This window comes from Geotrypetes seraphini, chromosome 13 (genome assembly GCF_902459505.1).
Source record: "Geotrypetes seraphini chromosome 13, aGeoSer1.1, whole genome shotgun sequence".
NCBI classification, from domain to species: Eukaryota; Metazoa; Chordata; class Amphibia; order Gymnophiona; family Dermophiidae; genus Geotrypetes; species Geotrypetes seraphini.
Window position 1 is genome coordinate 76,065,089 of NC_047096.1, and position 14,394 is coordinate 76,079,482.

At 44.6% G+C, this 14,394-nt stretch overlaps 1 protein-coding gene across 1 annotated transcript in view; it reads right to left on the reverse strand.

The window, feature by feature from the left end:
* SIAE (sialic acid acetylesterase) overlaps positions 1–14,394 on the reverse strand; it is a 52,904-nt gene extending 38,510 nt beyond the window's left edge. The window contains exons 1-4 of the mRNA XM_033917869.1: positions 14,322–14,394; positions 7,831–7,992; positions 2,380–2,555; positions 1,280–1,418 (exon numbers count right to left, since the gene is read on the reverse strand). Coding sequence (XP_033773760.1) covers positions 1,280–1,418; positions 2,380–2,555; positions 7,831–7,992; positions 14,322–14,376 — 532 coding nt within the window. The 5' untranslated portion in view covers positions 14,377–14,394. The remainder of the gene's footprint in view (positions 1–1,279; positions 1,419–2,379; positions 2,556–7,830; positions 7,993–14,321) is intronic.

A 14,394-nucleotide genomic window follows, 5' to 3' on the forward strand; every position in this document is an offset into this window, starting at 1 on the left:
GAATAGTGAGCACAGAGGTAGCAGGAATAGGAGGCTGGGGAAGGGGTGCCAGGTGTAGTAAGGGAATGAAACAAGACAGGAGAGATGAGAAAAACCAAACAGATAGCAGACACTGGAAAGAAAATTAGCAGAAAACACAGAAAGGATCTGAGTGTTATTGTAGACAATACGATGAAATCTTCCACCCAATGTGCAGCAGTGGCCAAAAAAGCAAACAAGATGCTAGGTATTATTGAAAAAGGGATGGTTAACAAGACCAAGAATGTTATAATACCTCTGTATTGCTCCATGGTGCGACCTCAACTGGAGTATTGCGTTCAATTCTAGTCTCCTTATCTCAAGAAAGATATAGTGGTGCTAGAAAAGGTTCAAAGAAGAGTGACCAAGATGATAAAGGGGATGGAATTCCTCTCGTATGAGGAAAGACTACATAGGTTAGGGCTCTTCAGCTTGGAAAAGAGACGGCTAAGGAGAGATATGATTGAAGTCTACAAAATCCTGAGTGGAGTAAAACGGGTACATGTGGAGCGATTTTTCACTCCGTCAAAATTTACAAAGACTAGGGAACACTCGATGAAGTTACAGGGAAATACTTTTAAAAGCAATAAGAGGAAATATTTTTTCACTCAGAGAATAGTTAAGTTCTGGAACACATTACCAGAGGTTGTGCTAAGAGCGGATAGCGTAGCTGGTTTCCAGAAGGGTTTGGACAATTTCCTAGAGGAAAAAGTCCATAGTCTGTTATTGAGAAAGATATGGGGAATCCACTGCTTGCCCTGGATTGGTAGCATGGAATGTTGCTAGTCTTTGGGTTTTTGCCAGGTACTAGTGGCCTGGATTGGCCAACGTAAGCACAGGCTACTGGGCTTGATGGACCATTGGTCTAACCCAGTAAGGCTTTTCTTATGTTCTTATGTAACTGGGATTAGCGTGATGGAAAAACAAAATGTCCAGACAACAAAGGTACAAAAAGGGTAGTTTATTTTGGAATTTATTTACTAGCATATGTTAGCTTTGCATTGTTCAGTGGCACAGCTAGACAGCGGTGGGGTTGAAGCTGGGGACGGAGGCAAGGCCAGGGTCCCAGTGTACTTGTGTGTCTAGGGCCCATCAAAGGACTAATCCTGCCCTGCATAATTTACAGTTCAATATGAACTTTTAACCATGCAGAGCTTAATTATTTTTAATTTGATGAGCTCTTTAATGTGTAATCGTTATTTAATTTATTTTTTGAAGACTAGTCTTATTGGCAATGGAGGATTTGTGCACATATTCTTACCAGCAGTTGGCACAGACCACTGGAGGTCTATTTTAGCAAGATCTTCCAACTCTGCTTCTGCCTGAACAAGAGAAGCTGTGAACACACGAATTCGTGGGTAGAGTTCAACTTCAGACAATTCCTTTTTTGCATTCATTACCTGGTTTTAAAAAACGAATGAAAAATACCGGGTTAAATATTTAAAAGGAACACATCTGCTTACTTTAGTTTGTTAATTGTACAGAGTCTAACAGATTAGTTTTGGATTACCTTCACAATTTTTAGGGTATTGCAATGAATAGTTATGAGGCTTTTGCATATACAAATCTGCAAATATATCAACTGTATTCAATTAACACTGCTTCAAATTTTTGATTGTATGATTAATCACATAAAGTACCCCCTCACATTTCCTCCTGTACAGTGTAATATAGAGGTAGCAGATATAAATTCTCAAAACTATCTGCCCCTGGCACCAAAAACCCTCGCTGAACATAAAAACATAAGCAATGCCTCCGCTGGGTCAGACCTGAGGTCCATCATGCCCAGCAGTCCGCTCACGCGGCGGCCCAACAGGTCCAGGACCTGTGCAGTAATCCTCTATTTATACCCCTCTATCCCCTTTTCCAGCAGGAAATTGTCCAATCCTTTCTTAAACCCCTGTACTGTACTCTGCCCTATTACGCCCTCTGGAAGCGCATTCCAGGTGTCCACCACTCGTTGGGTAAAGAAGAACTTCCTAGCATTTGTTTTAAATCTGTCCCCTTTCAACTTTTCCAAGTGACCTCTTGTTCTTTTATTTTTCGAAAGTTTGAAGAATCTGTCCTTCTCTACTCTCTCTATGCCCTTCATGATCTTATAAGTCTCTATTTTGTGGAAAGACCTGTCATTTATGAATTGGACGCCTAAGTCACTTCAAAACCTATCAACAGATTTCTGCGGTTAAATTTATTTCTACCTAAAGGACTGACTATATGTAGATTCGTTAAGCAATAAATAAAATAAATGAATGGAACTCTAATGGACAATAACAGTTACTGAATTAATTTTCTTAGCATACATTATTGTGGTATTTAGTTGTACATCTTTGCAAGTCCAGTTTTAAACAGGTTGTATAATACCTGTAAGACAGTCATCTCCATGTTACTTTGTCCACCACAAAGCCAGACATCACCAAATAAAACATCTTGTAAAGTAACATTTTTCACTTCTCTTCTGAAATACTGCTCTGCAACAATTTTATAGGGACCTCCAGGATTCATAGGGCTCAGAATGATGTTCCAGGTCCCTGTATCTCCTGAAGAAACAATATACATGAATATAATTAGATCTGCATACAAATTGTTATATAGCACAACCCCTGAGCTAATTGGAAGCACCCTATGCACCACTCATCAGTGAGTTCCAGAAACTGTGTCTTGGGCCTACATATCCTGTGATAGGGATGGGGCCTAATTCATGTTGGCCTCTGTAGCCTAGACATTCAGCCAGCTCATGGTTTTAATATCCCACCACCAACTCCCAGAAAGCTCTCCAACACCACAAGGTGTTGTCAGATGTGACAAATCTGATGCTACTGTCTTCGCTTATGCTGATGATATACAGCTAACCCATCCAATCGATTTAAATGACCCCCCATGACATATCAGTTATCAATCAAAAGCTGGAAAAAATAAATAGGTGGCTTAATTCCAACATGCTTTCACTTAATATTAAAAAAAAACTAAATCTATGGTCTTCCCACTCAAAAAGGGTCAAGCACTGCTTTCACCTATAGAATTTAGATTCACACCCATCCAATCTGTAAGAACTATTAAACTTCTGGGAATTATCCTAGACAATACATTTTCGTTTCATGATCAAATTAGTTCAGTGGTACAAAAATGCTTTTTCCGTTTATGAATGATACGTTCGCTCGCTAAGTTTCTAGATCAAGCATCTCTCAACGTCCTTATCCACTCACTAATCATCTCCTGTCTGGACTATGGCAACGCTCCTTAAAACAGGGTCCTGAGGCTGTAGCTTTAACCACTGCGCCACTCTAGAAATCATAATGTAGCAAAAGTGAGCCAAGTATAGGACAATCAAGCCATTGTGACATCACTGATGAGGTTGGCTCTCAGGCATTGGTGGAATGAGGCATTATGATGTCACAATACCAGCTCTGGTTATCAGAAGCTGAAACTTTTCACACTATTTATTTATTCAATTTTCTATACTGTTCTCCTAGGGAAGCTCAGAACATTTAACAATGTTTTCAGGTACTCAAGCATTTTTCCTGGCTCCCAATCTATCTAATGTACCTGGGGCAATGGGAGGATTAAGTGACTTGGCCCAGGTTCAAAAGGAGCAGCATGGGTTTGAACCCACCACCTCAGGGTGTTGAGGTTGTAGCTTTAACCACTGCGCCATTCTAGAAATCAAAATGTAGCAAAAGTGAGCCAAGTATAGGACAATCAAGTCATTGTGACATCACTGATGAGGTTGGCTCTCAGGCATTGGTGGAATGAGGCATTATGATGTCACAATACCAGCTCTGGTTATCAGAAGCTGAAACTTTTCACACTACCAGGGGAAATCAGAACAGTTTACATGAATTTATTCAGGTGCTCATTTTTTCCTGTCTGTCACAATCTATGTAATGTACCTGGGGCAATGGGGGATTAAGTGACTTGGTCAGGGTCACAAGGAGCATGGTGGGTTTGAACCCACAACTAACCACTCTGCCATACTCTCCCTGACACACCTTCAGCCATTTTAGATGTTTTTGCAGCTTAACATTTTGTCCTGGTCTTTTGTAAAATGCTGATTTAGACATTTTGGGGGCTTAAACATCTGTAGAACTGAGTTTAAGTACCACTGCACTGTTATTTATTTATTTATGTATGTATGTATTTATTCATTTATTGAACAAATTTCTATTCTACATTATCACTGTTAGTTCTTAGTGGTAGAGCAGAGTACGATTTTGGGTTTCAAAAAGGGGTTGGACATGTTCTTGAAGGAAAAGGGGATTGAGGTGTATAGTTAGAGGGGTACTATAAAGGATAAAATGTCTTAAGTAAAGGATCACTACAGGTCACGGTCCTGGGGGCCCGCCGCGAGTGCGGACTGCTGAGCACGATGGACATATAGGTCCTATAGTCTGACTCGGCAGAGGCGATGCTTATGTTCTTAGGTTTATTATTCATTTGATAGCACGCTTAATGCAATAGGTCAAAGCAGCTTACAAAATTACATTCTCATTGAAAAGAATGCCAATATTAAAAAGGAAAGGTAATACAATCAAACAAGTAAAACATTCATATAATTATAAAACAAACAATTAAAATACACATAAAAATAAAATGTACCAGTACCTGAAATTCTGTTCAGTCTACCTCAAAATATTAAAAACTTTCCTAAAAAAGTGCATTTTCAAGAGTGATTTAAAGATTATTATGTACATAATAAGAATAAACAAATAGCGCTTCTAACACGACCGCCATGGTCTTTATAGTTCACATGTAACATAATCTTTATTAATGTTATTTTCAACACTTGCCTCAATCCAACTGTGTCCTATTCTCCTTTGTTATATTTCCCAAGTTCACTTTGAAAGCATTGCTACTTCTTAGATGAGAGTGAGAGATTGACAGGGGCATTTTCAATATGACATCTAAATCCGATTTTGGATGTTTCGGGAAGAAGGTCAAAAAAATCCAGTAGAGAAAATGGCCATTTTCAAACCAGAAAAATGGCTAACTTTCTGTTTCAAAAATGACTAATTTTCTAAATGGTTTTGAGCTCAGTGCATCTATCTTTTAGGACCATTGTCAAACCAAAAAAAAAACCATCCAAAGAAAACCACACAAAAACAAGCCATTAGGACATGGAGGACAGCAGCATTCTCAGTAGACTGGCCACACAGATATTCCAGCAGAACAATGGGGCACTCTAAGGGGTACTGCAGTGAACATCACATAAAAAGATCCCAGGTACACATCTCACCATAATGTGATGGAATTGAAACTAAACTCAGAAAAAACAAAATTCTTCGTAGCCTCGCCACACCCACTTGACACTAAAACTTCGCTTCGCATCAACAAACTCAGTTACCCTATCCAATCTACTATGAAGGTACTGGGTGTAATACTAGACCAGGGCCTAACCATAAAAGACCAGGTCTCTGGAAGCTTCGGTCCATTCGAGCATATTTTGATGCTTCATCATTCAGAATTCTGGTACAATCCCTTGACTATTGTAATATAGCCTATCTAGCAATTTCCCAGAAGAACTTGCAACGATTACAACTGGTGCAGAATGTGGCGATCAGGATGATTTTGGGTTTGAAGAAGTTCGACTATGTAACTCCTTCCTACCGACTCCTGCATTGGCTGCCGATGGAGGCACGTGTGAAGTTTAAATTTGGATGTTTCTGCTTTAAGGTACTTTTTGGCCTAGCCCCCAGATATATAACTGACCTTTTCTCTTTGTCAACCAATCGACTTAAGAGAAGCTCAAACTTGAATTTTGTTTCTCCACTGGTTAAAGGATGTAACTTTAAAAGACATCATCAACATCTCTTCTCTTATCAGGCAGCATTATGGGGTAAAGATCTGAAACAATTACTCATGCTTGCGAATACTTATGGGGAATTTAGGAGACACCTAAAAACATATTTGTTCCTAAAGTACTAAGGTAGCTGCACTGAACAATCTTTCCCCACAATAACTGACCGCTAAATCTTAACTCTACTCAATCTGTAACTTCTTAATCATTGTAAACCGCATAGAACTTCACGGTCCTGCGGTATATAAACTGTTATTATTATTACTAGTCTTTAAGCCCGTTACATTAACGGGTGCTAGAATATATGTATGTCTGTCTTTCATTCTTTCTTTCTCTCTCTCTCCACTTGGCCGCTTTCTGTCTCTCTCTTTCCTCGGCTGTCAACCATCACTGTCCAACAGTAGGCCTTCTCCCTTCCTTTACCTCCCCCTGTCCAGCAGCACTCCTTACCTGCTCCCCCTGTCCCTCTTCCCTGCTCCCCCTGTCCAGCAGCACTTCTTCCCTGCTCCCCCTGTCCAGCAGCACTTCTTACCTGCTCCCCTGTTTCTCTTCCCTGCTCCCCTGTTCCTCTTCCCTGCTCCCCCTGTCCAGCAGCACTTCTTCCCTGCTCCCCCTGTCCAGCAGCACTTCTACCTGCTCCCCTGTTTCTCTTCCCTGCTCCCCTGTTCCTCTTCCCTGCTCCCCCTGTCCAGCAGCACTTCTTACCTGCTCCCCTGTTTCTCTTCCCTGCTCCCCTGTTCCTCTTCCCTGCTCTCCCTGTCCAGCAGCACTCCTTCTTTTCTCCCCCTGACCCTCTTCCTTAGCCCCCTGTCCTTGTCCACTGTTGTTTGTTTGTTTTTTTAAATCTCTGTTTAGCTCCTGACCTGCAATTACCTCAAGGTGACATCACACTCTGCCGGTTACTTCAACAGCGATAGTGCAAGGTGCTTGCTTGGATTAGTAAGAAGCCAGGCCTTAACCGCAGCCGGCAGTGCTGGTGGGGGTTTGAAAAGCCGTCGGTCGTGAAGTATGTCGCCTGCATACTTCATGGCTGTCAGCTTTTCACGACTTTAAAACTTAGCGGCGTAGTCTTTTGACTTCCCTACCTGCCTTCCTGCGTTCTGGCCGTCTCCCGCCGGCTCCTCTCACGACCGCCGCCTGCGTCAGAAGCCTTCTCCGACGCAGGTGCGGCTCACCCTTACCGCGCTATCTGCCTGCCCCGGAAGTGTTATTTTTAGTTGTTTCCTTCTGTCTCCGGCTGGCCGGACCCTTCCCTTCATGCTGGGGTGGAGTTTGTTTCGGCAGCAGATCTTTGACGCTGCAGTGGAGGCACGCTGGCCTGCTCCGGTGTCGGCCAGCCAGTGCAATTGCTGATGGAGTCTTCTGCTCATCCCTGTGACATAGTAAGCGCGCATGCGCACTCGTGTTTCCGCGACGGATCAGGGAACACGACTTTGAGTGCGCATGCACGGCCTAGCATTTTATTATATTAGATTACCCCCTTACATTGTATGGGGAGCTTCTAAAACCCACCAAAAATCTACTGTATGCAACCTTACACCACCACCACAATAGCCTGCAGGTGTCACTTATACGTAGGTACAGTAGGTTTTTGGTGGGTTTTAGAGGACTCACAAGTTCCACCATAAATGTACTAGTTAGAGTGGGATATGGGCCTACTCAGTCTCGCGAGACTGCCCCTGGATGTCTCGGCAGCTGACAGAGCTTGGGCAGGAATGAGTTGGATTGCTCCTGCCCCAGTGCTGCTGCTAGACCACCAGGGAAACAAGGTAGGCCTGGGGTCTTTCCTCTGGGTCCGGGAGGGGGTTGGTGGTGCCTGTTTAGGGAGGGAGGAGGAATGCTGCTTTTTCTTGTTTGGGGGGGGTGTGCGCTGAAGGTATTTTTTATTAACAATTATTTTAAACAAAAGAAAAAAATGAATGTTCAATCATCCAGATAATCGGTGTTCCACTGTACTAAAAAATAAAAAAAATTAATATATTCAAAAACTACTGTCTGAAGAAAAATAATGACTTTCTTACCTTCTACTTGTCCTATTTTCCAGGAGATAATATTTGATCCCTGGAAAATGGTGACTTTCACAAAAGCTCCAACATCACCGTGGCCCCAAATCATTGCTTGTGCTGGTTCCTTCTGCAATACCATATGATCAGCAAAATACGATGCCAGGCAAAATTCAGCATCTAGGGGACAATATACATTCCCATGTTAACCACTGACAGTTCTGTGTAACATATCATACCCTAAACATGGTGAGTGGAAAAAAAAAGGAAACCCTTAGATTCTGACATCTAACTCCCCCACCCTTTTAATAAGTCATGGTAGGAGGTTTGCACCAGAAGACGTATGAGGTGAGACTGGAAGCCCTGAATATGTATACTGTAGAAGAAAGGAGGGACAGGGCAGATATGATTCAGACATTCAAATACTTGAAAGGTATTAACATAGAACAAATTCTTTTCCAGAGAAATGAAAATGGTAAAACCAGAGGACATAATTTGAGGTTGAGGGGGTGGTAGATTCAAGAGCAATGTAAGGAAATTCTTCTTTATGGAGAGGGTGGTGGAGACCTGGAATGCGCTCCCGAGAGAGATGGTAGAGATGAAAATGGTGACGGAGTTCAAAAAAGCGTAGGATGAACACAGAGGATCTAGAATCAGAAAATAATAGTAAATATTGAATTAAGGCCAGTACTGGGCAGACTTGCATGGTCTGTGTCTGTATATGGCCAATTGGTTGAAGATGGGCAGGGGAGGGCTTCGATGGCTGGGAGGGTGTAGATGGACTTAAGTGAGCTTTGACGGAGACTTCAGCAGTTGGAACCCAAGCGCAGTACCGGGTAGAGCTTTGGATTCTTGCCCAGAAATAGCTTAGAAGAAAAAAATTTAAATGGAATCAGGTTGGGCAGACTGGATGGACCATTCCAGTCTTTATCTGCTGTCATCTACTATGTTACTGCAGCCTGAGGCGCTAAATCAGTGTATTGCAAAGTATGCCACACGAGATTTCAGGTGTGCCACGAGACGCCGGGGAGGAGAGGCACCAGTGCCAGCCTACAGGACGTACCTCTTGCAATGAGAGGCATCTGCTGTAGGCAGTCAGCTGCTGCCAGTGCCTCTCCTCCTCCCTGGTGTCTCTCCTCCTCTCCGCGCTTTTTCTTTTTCAGTACCCTCAACTGGCGGCTCAGGGCCTGGAGGGCCTCCACGCATGCATGTGATGTCATCACGGTGACGTCTGCGCACTTACGGATGCCCTTGCGTTGCAGCCGCCAGTTTAATAATAATAATAATAAATTTTCTTATATACCGCCCCATCAACAGTTCTGGGCAGCTCACAACAAGAATAAAACTTAGCAGTTCAGAATTATACAGTTCCACAATAATAATACATCCTGGGCTGCAGCTCAAAGTTTACGCAAAATGGTTCGACTCTCATAGAAGTATATGAGCGTCGGCGCATTTAGCGCTCTGAGCCACGGTAGAAACCTCTATTGAGGTTTAGTAAAACGGGGGTTTGCTATTTAACAGTATTATTTCAGAAAATTCAAGCAATTTGTACCAAAATAAAAGTAAAGCAACATTTTGCATACTTGGCCACCAGAACTCGCTGCTTACTTACTTTTTCTATTGTGCAAAAGTGATGACGGTGTGAAGTCATTGTTTACAATAAGTGTGAAAATGGTGCTTACAGAAGAAATTAGAGTCATTATCAAGCTTTTGCAACCAACTAAATATTATATAGAGAAAGGAGAAATCAGGTTCTTACCTGCGAATTTACTTTCTTTTAGCCTCTCCAGACTGGTATAGGTATCTTACAAGCAGGCATATATCTCATCATGACCAGCAGGTGTAGACTGAAACAAAACTGTGGAATAGTACATAATAGGTGCCTTTCTCTATTTATATCAGTCTGCCAAATAGCCAAGCAGAACTAAGAACTTGAAACAGAAGTAAACAAGACTCTGAACAGGTGTAACAATTTATATACCCAAATGCTGTTGGAAAATGCAAAGGAGAGATCCCAGCAAGAAAATGTTCCCAAAGCTTGCCAGCTATGCCAGCCAAGCCACAGCCGTTGTTCTTCAATTCTCCCCGGCCCTAGAAAAATACTAGAACCCGCAGAAAAACAAAAAACTGCACACACAACAGCCACAAGAATAACACAATAGACAGGGCGCGGTCCTATACCAGTCTGGAGAGGCTTAAATTAGCAGGTAAGAACCTAATTTCTCCTTCTTTAGCAACTCTCCAGACCGGTATAGGTATCTTACAAATGGGACATACCAAAGCAGTCCCCATCATGGGTGGGACCCCCGAAGGGCTGACACTAGAACACGCTCACTAAACACTGCGTCGTGATGCGCTTGAACGTCCACATGGTAGTGTCTGACAAAGGAATGCAAGGAAGACCAAACAGCAGCCTTACAAATGTCTACCAGAGGCACTAGCAAAGACTCAGCCCCAAGACACCGTCTGACCCCAAGTGGAATGAGCCTTGAGAAATTCCGGAACAGGCTTTTTCTGAAGAAGATATGTAGACGCAATAGTCTCTTTGATCCAACGCGCAATGGTAGCCTTGGAAGCGCCATCCCCCTTACGAGAATCTGCAAGAAGGACAAAGAGATGATCTGATTTCCTGAATTCCTGGGTCCTCTGCACATAAGAGTGAAGAACCTGACAAACATCTAGCTTGTGCAATTGTTTCTGCTCAGAAGATCCAGCCTGACTACTCAACACTGGGAGGACCACTGCCTGATTGACATAAAAAGGAGAAACTACCTTTGGCAGAAAGGAAGGAACAGGCCTCAACACTACCCACTCCCTAGAAAACTCCAAGAAGGGAGACCTACAAGAGAGCCTGCAGCTCCAAAACACGTCTAGCAGAAGTAATAGCCACCAAGAAGATCACCTTAAGAGTAAGGTCCTTCAACGAGCAGGTGCCCAAAGGCTCAAAAGGGGGGCGCACCAGCCCGGACAGAACCAGATTCAAATCCCAAGAGGGAACAGATGGCCGCATGGGAGGCTTGAGCAATTTGGCCGCTTGCAAGAAGCGAACGACATCAGGAATGGCGTTCAACCATTGACCCCGTAACAACCCACGAAAGTCTGAACCCGGAGAGAAGACCAAGCCAAGCCCCTGTCCAGGCCATCCTACAAGAACTCCAAGATGTTAGGCAGGGAAGCGGCAAAAAGAGACCACTCCACACGCCCAACAACAGCCCTCAAAGATACGCCAAATCCACACATAAGTCTGAGATGTGGAATGTCTCCGGGACCCCAAAAGAGTGGAGATCACTTTATCTGAATACCACTTCTTACCTAGGCATTCCCTTTCAAGAGCCAAGCCATGAGACAAAAGGGACCTGAATCGAACATGGAAATGGGGCCCTGAGTCAGAAGATCGGGCGAAAGAGGCAGAGGAAGAGGATCTGACACCAGATGCTGCACCAGATCCGCATACCATGGACCGGCAAAGACTCATTGGGCAGGATGGGTAGCGGGGGAACTGGTGGAGGGATTCCCAGCCCCCCCCTTGACGGACCCCGCAAAAGGACTGCAAGCGCTGATAAAAATGACCCTGGGGAAACCCCAAAGCTGGAAAAGTAGTAGCCCCACGCCCAGGACGGTATCTGCAGAACTTCCGCGGTTGCTCCCACGCAGTGCTACCCCGAGCCGCTGGGCGAGCATGGTCCTCAGGCAGGCGGGGCACTTTAGAGTCCATCAGAGTCTGAACCAACTTATCCAAATCCTCTCCAAATAAAAAAGACCCCTGAAAGGGAAATTTAGTGAGCTTAGTTTTAGACGTGGCATCCGCCGACCAAACCTGAAGCCACAAATACGACGCGCGGCCACTCCAAAAGCCATAGACTTGGCAGATGTCCGCACCAAGTCATAAAGGGCATCCAAGAGGAACGAGGCAGTCATCTCAATCTTTGCCACCTTCTGATCCACCAAGGACCAGTCATCAGACTCACGATCCAGGACACGCTCGGCCCACCGAAAAATGGCGCAAGCCACCAGCCCCCCACAAATAGCCACCTGGACCCCCAAGGCTGAGACATCAAAATTCTGTTTAAGAATTTTCTCCTACTTACGCTCCTCAGAGTAACATAGTAACATAGTAGATGACGGCAGATAAAGACCCAACCTGATTCAATTTAAATTTTTTAAATTTTTTCTTCTTAGTTATTTCTGGGCAAGAATCCAAAGCTCTACCCAGTACTATGCTTGAGTTCACTTGGAAGTGGTGAAAAGTCTTGCTCCTGTGGTAAAAAAATTGCACACGTGTCAGACTCGGCATCTCCTCCCCGGTTCCTCTTAGGCCTATTTTACCACGATGAAGACAGAAGGAACCCAAAACCAAAGCCTGAGGCCAATGTGATTTGAAGAATAAAATTACCAGACAACAAAAGGTAGAAAAAAATTATTTTATATTTTGTGATTAGAATATTTTAGATTTGAAATATGTATCCTGCTAGAGCTGGTATTAGACATAACTGGGGTCTGCAAAGCCCAGGCTGTGCTTCTTTAATTAGCTTCCAGCTGGCTTAGGGCTCTCTCTCTGACCAGGGGGCAGTTGCCCTAGTTGCTCTCCTCTAACACTATTCCTGCCATGTGTGACTGAAGTATTCTGCTAGCTTGATTTTTCTATGTAACATTCTGTAGTAATTTGGTTTGTTCAGTTTTCACAATAGTGGAGGGGATATTTATAAAAGGGAGGGGAGACAGGGGTTTTGCTGATCCTTGCTCTGTATTATTTGTGTTTATACATGACAATTGTACAGAACAGTCTCTTTTTATACTTTAATAAAATAAGTTCAGTATAAAATCATACCTATTTTTGAGGCTTGTGCGGGTGGGATCTGACAGTTTGCAGAACAGGGACAGGGACCGAGCTTGCGGGGCGAGGACGGGGACTGAGCTCACGGGTATGGGGCAGGGACGGGGACTGAGCAGGGACAGGGACTGAGCTCATGGGGACGGGACAGGGACAGGGACTGAGCTCACAGGACGGGGCAGGGACAGGGACTGAGCTCACAGGGATGGGATGGGAATGGTGATAATTTTTTTCCCCGTGTCATTCTCTAGTCAGGAGCAGATCTGATTTCAGACATGCTGGGGCCCAGGGCAGAAATTAAAGAGGGTGCCCCGATTCCTTCTCCTCCCTGCACCCCCTATTATTACCACACATAAGACAACTTTCAATGACTTCTTCACACACAAAACAGATAGACTGACCTTTACCAAATACAGAACAAGTATCGAGTCACCAGAAATTTTTAAGAATCACCTAATGTACTGTCTAACCAGTGGTTCTCAACCCTATCCTGGAAGACCACCAGGCCAGTCGGTTTTCAGGACAACTCTAATGAATATGCATGGAGCAGATTTGCATGCCTGGCACCTCCATTATACGCAGATCTCTCTCATGCATATTCATTAGGGCTATCCTGAAAACCCGACTGGCTTGGTTGGAAATCACTGGTCTAAACCACTCTTCTTGCAATAAGGTAAGCCGTTCAGGCCCTGATTCTGTATAGCACGCCCAGGAGAGGTGTCCTATACAGAATCGGTCCTACACTAAACCCCGATTCTGTAACCGGCGTCCATGGTACAGAAGCCAGTTAGAGAATCGGGTTAAATTAGACGTGGCCGCTATACTTATGGCAGCAAGGGATCTCCCTGCTGTAATAAGTATAGCGGCCGCGGTCGCGACCTCCTGTCCCATCGCCAACAGGAGGATGCCCAGTCCTCCTGCCGGAACCCCCCTGCAACCCCCCTCCCCCCCAAACTGGTAATCGCGGGCAGGAGGATGCCCAGTCCTCCTGCCGGAACCCCCCTGGAACCCTCCTCCCCCCCAAACTGGTAATCGCGGGCAGGAGGATGCCCAGTCCTCCTGCCGGAAAGCCCGATGACCCCCCCAAACTAACCTTTACATGTCGGTCGGCTGGACGGGTCTTGCTGCCGTCCAGCCGATGGGCCCGCCTCGTGGAAATGAGACGGACCCGCCCCTTCCCCGCTAAATCTAAGGCCTGATTGGCCCAGGCTCTAGAAGCCTGGACCAATCAGGCCTTAGGCATAGCTGGTCCGCCCATCCGCACTAATCCTAAGGACTGATTGGCCCAGGTGCCTAGCATTTTGCTGGCCTACATTTTAAGCGTCTCTTCCTCTACTAGGGAGACGCGTAGGGCCGCCTAGGTTTGCCTAAGGCCCTTAGGCAAGCTTAGGCGTCTTGCGGGTCTCCCTAGGCTCCCGGAGGCGCCTTCAATATAGGCGGCCTGCCTGGGGAGCATTTTTTAAAAAAACGTGCATCCCGATTGGCTGATTAGACAGCTGTAGGACTCCTATAGCTGCCTAAAATCGGGATGCACTTTGGAGAATCAGGCTCTCAGTGTTTATTCATTAGGACATGCCGTCAACAATATAGGAGAGGACTTAGATCCTTGAATTTGTAATCTAAATACCATTGCAAAAAGCAAATACAAACTTCAAACATCCAACAAAATTCTTACCTGCCATGCAGGCAAAAGCTAGTAGTAAGCTCCATAATAGAAACCACCCAGCCATGTTCAGGTTGCTTTGTCT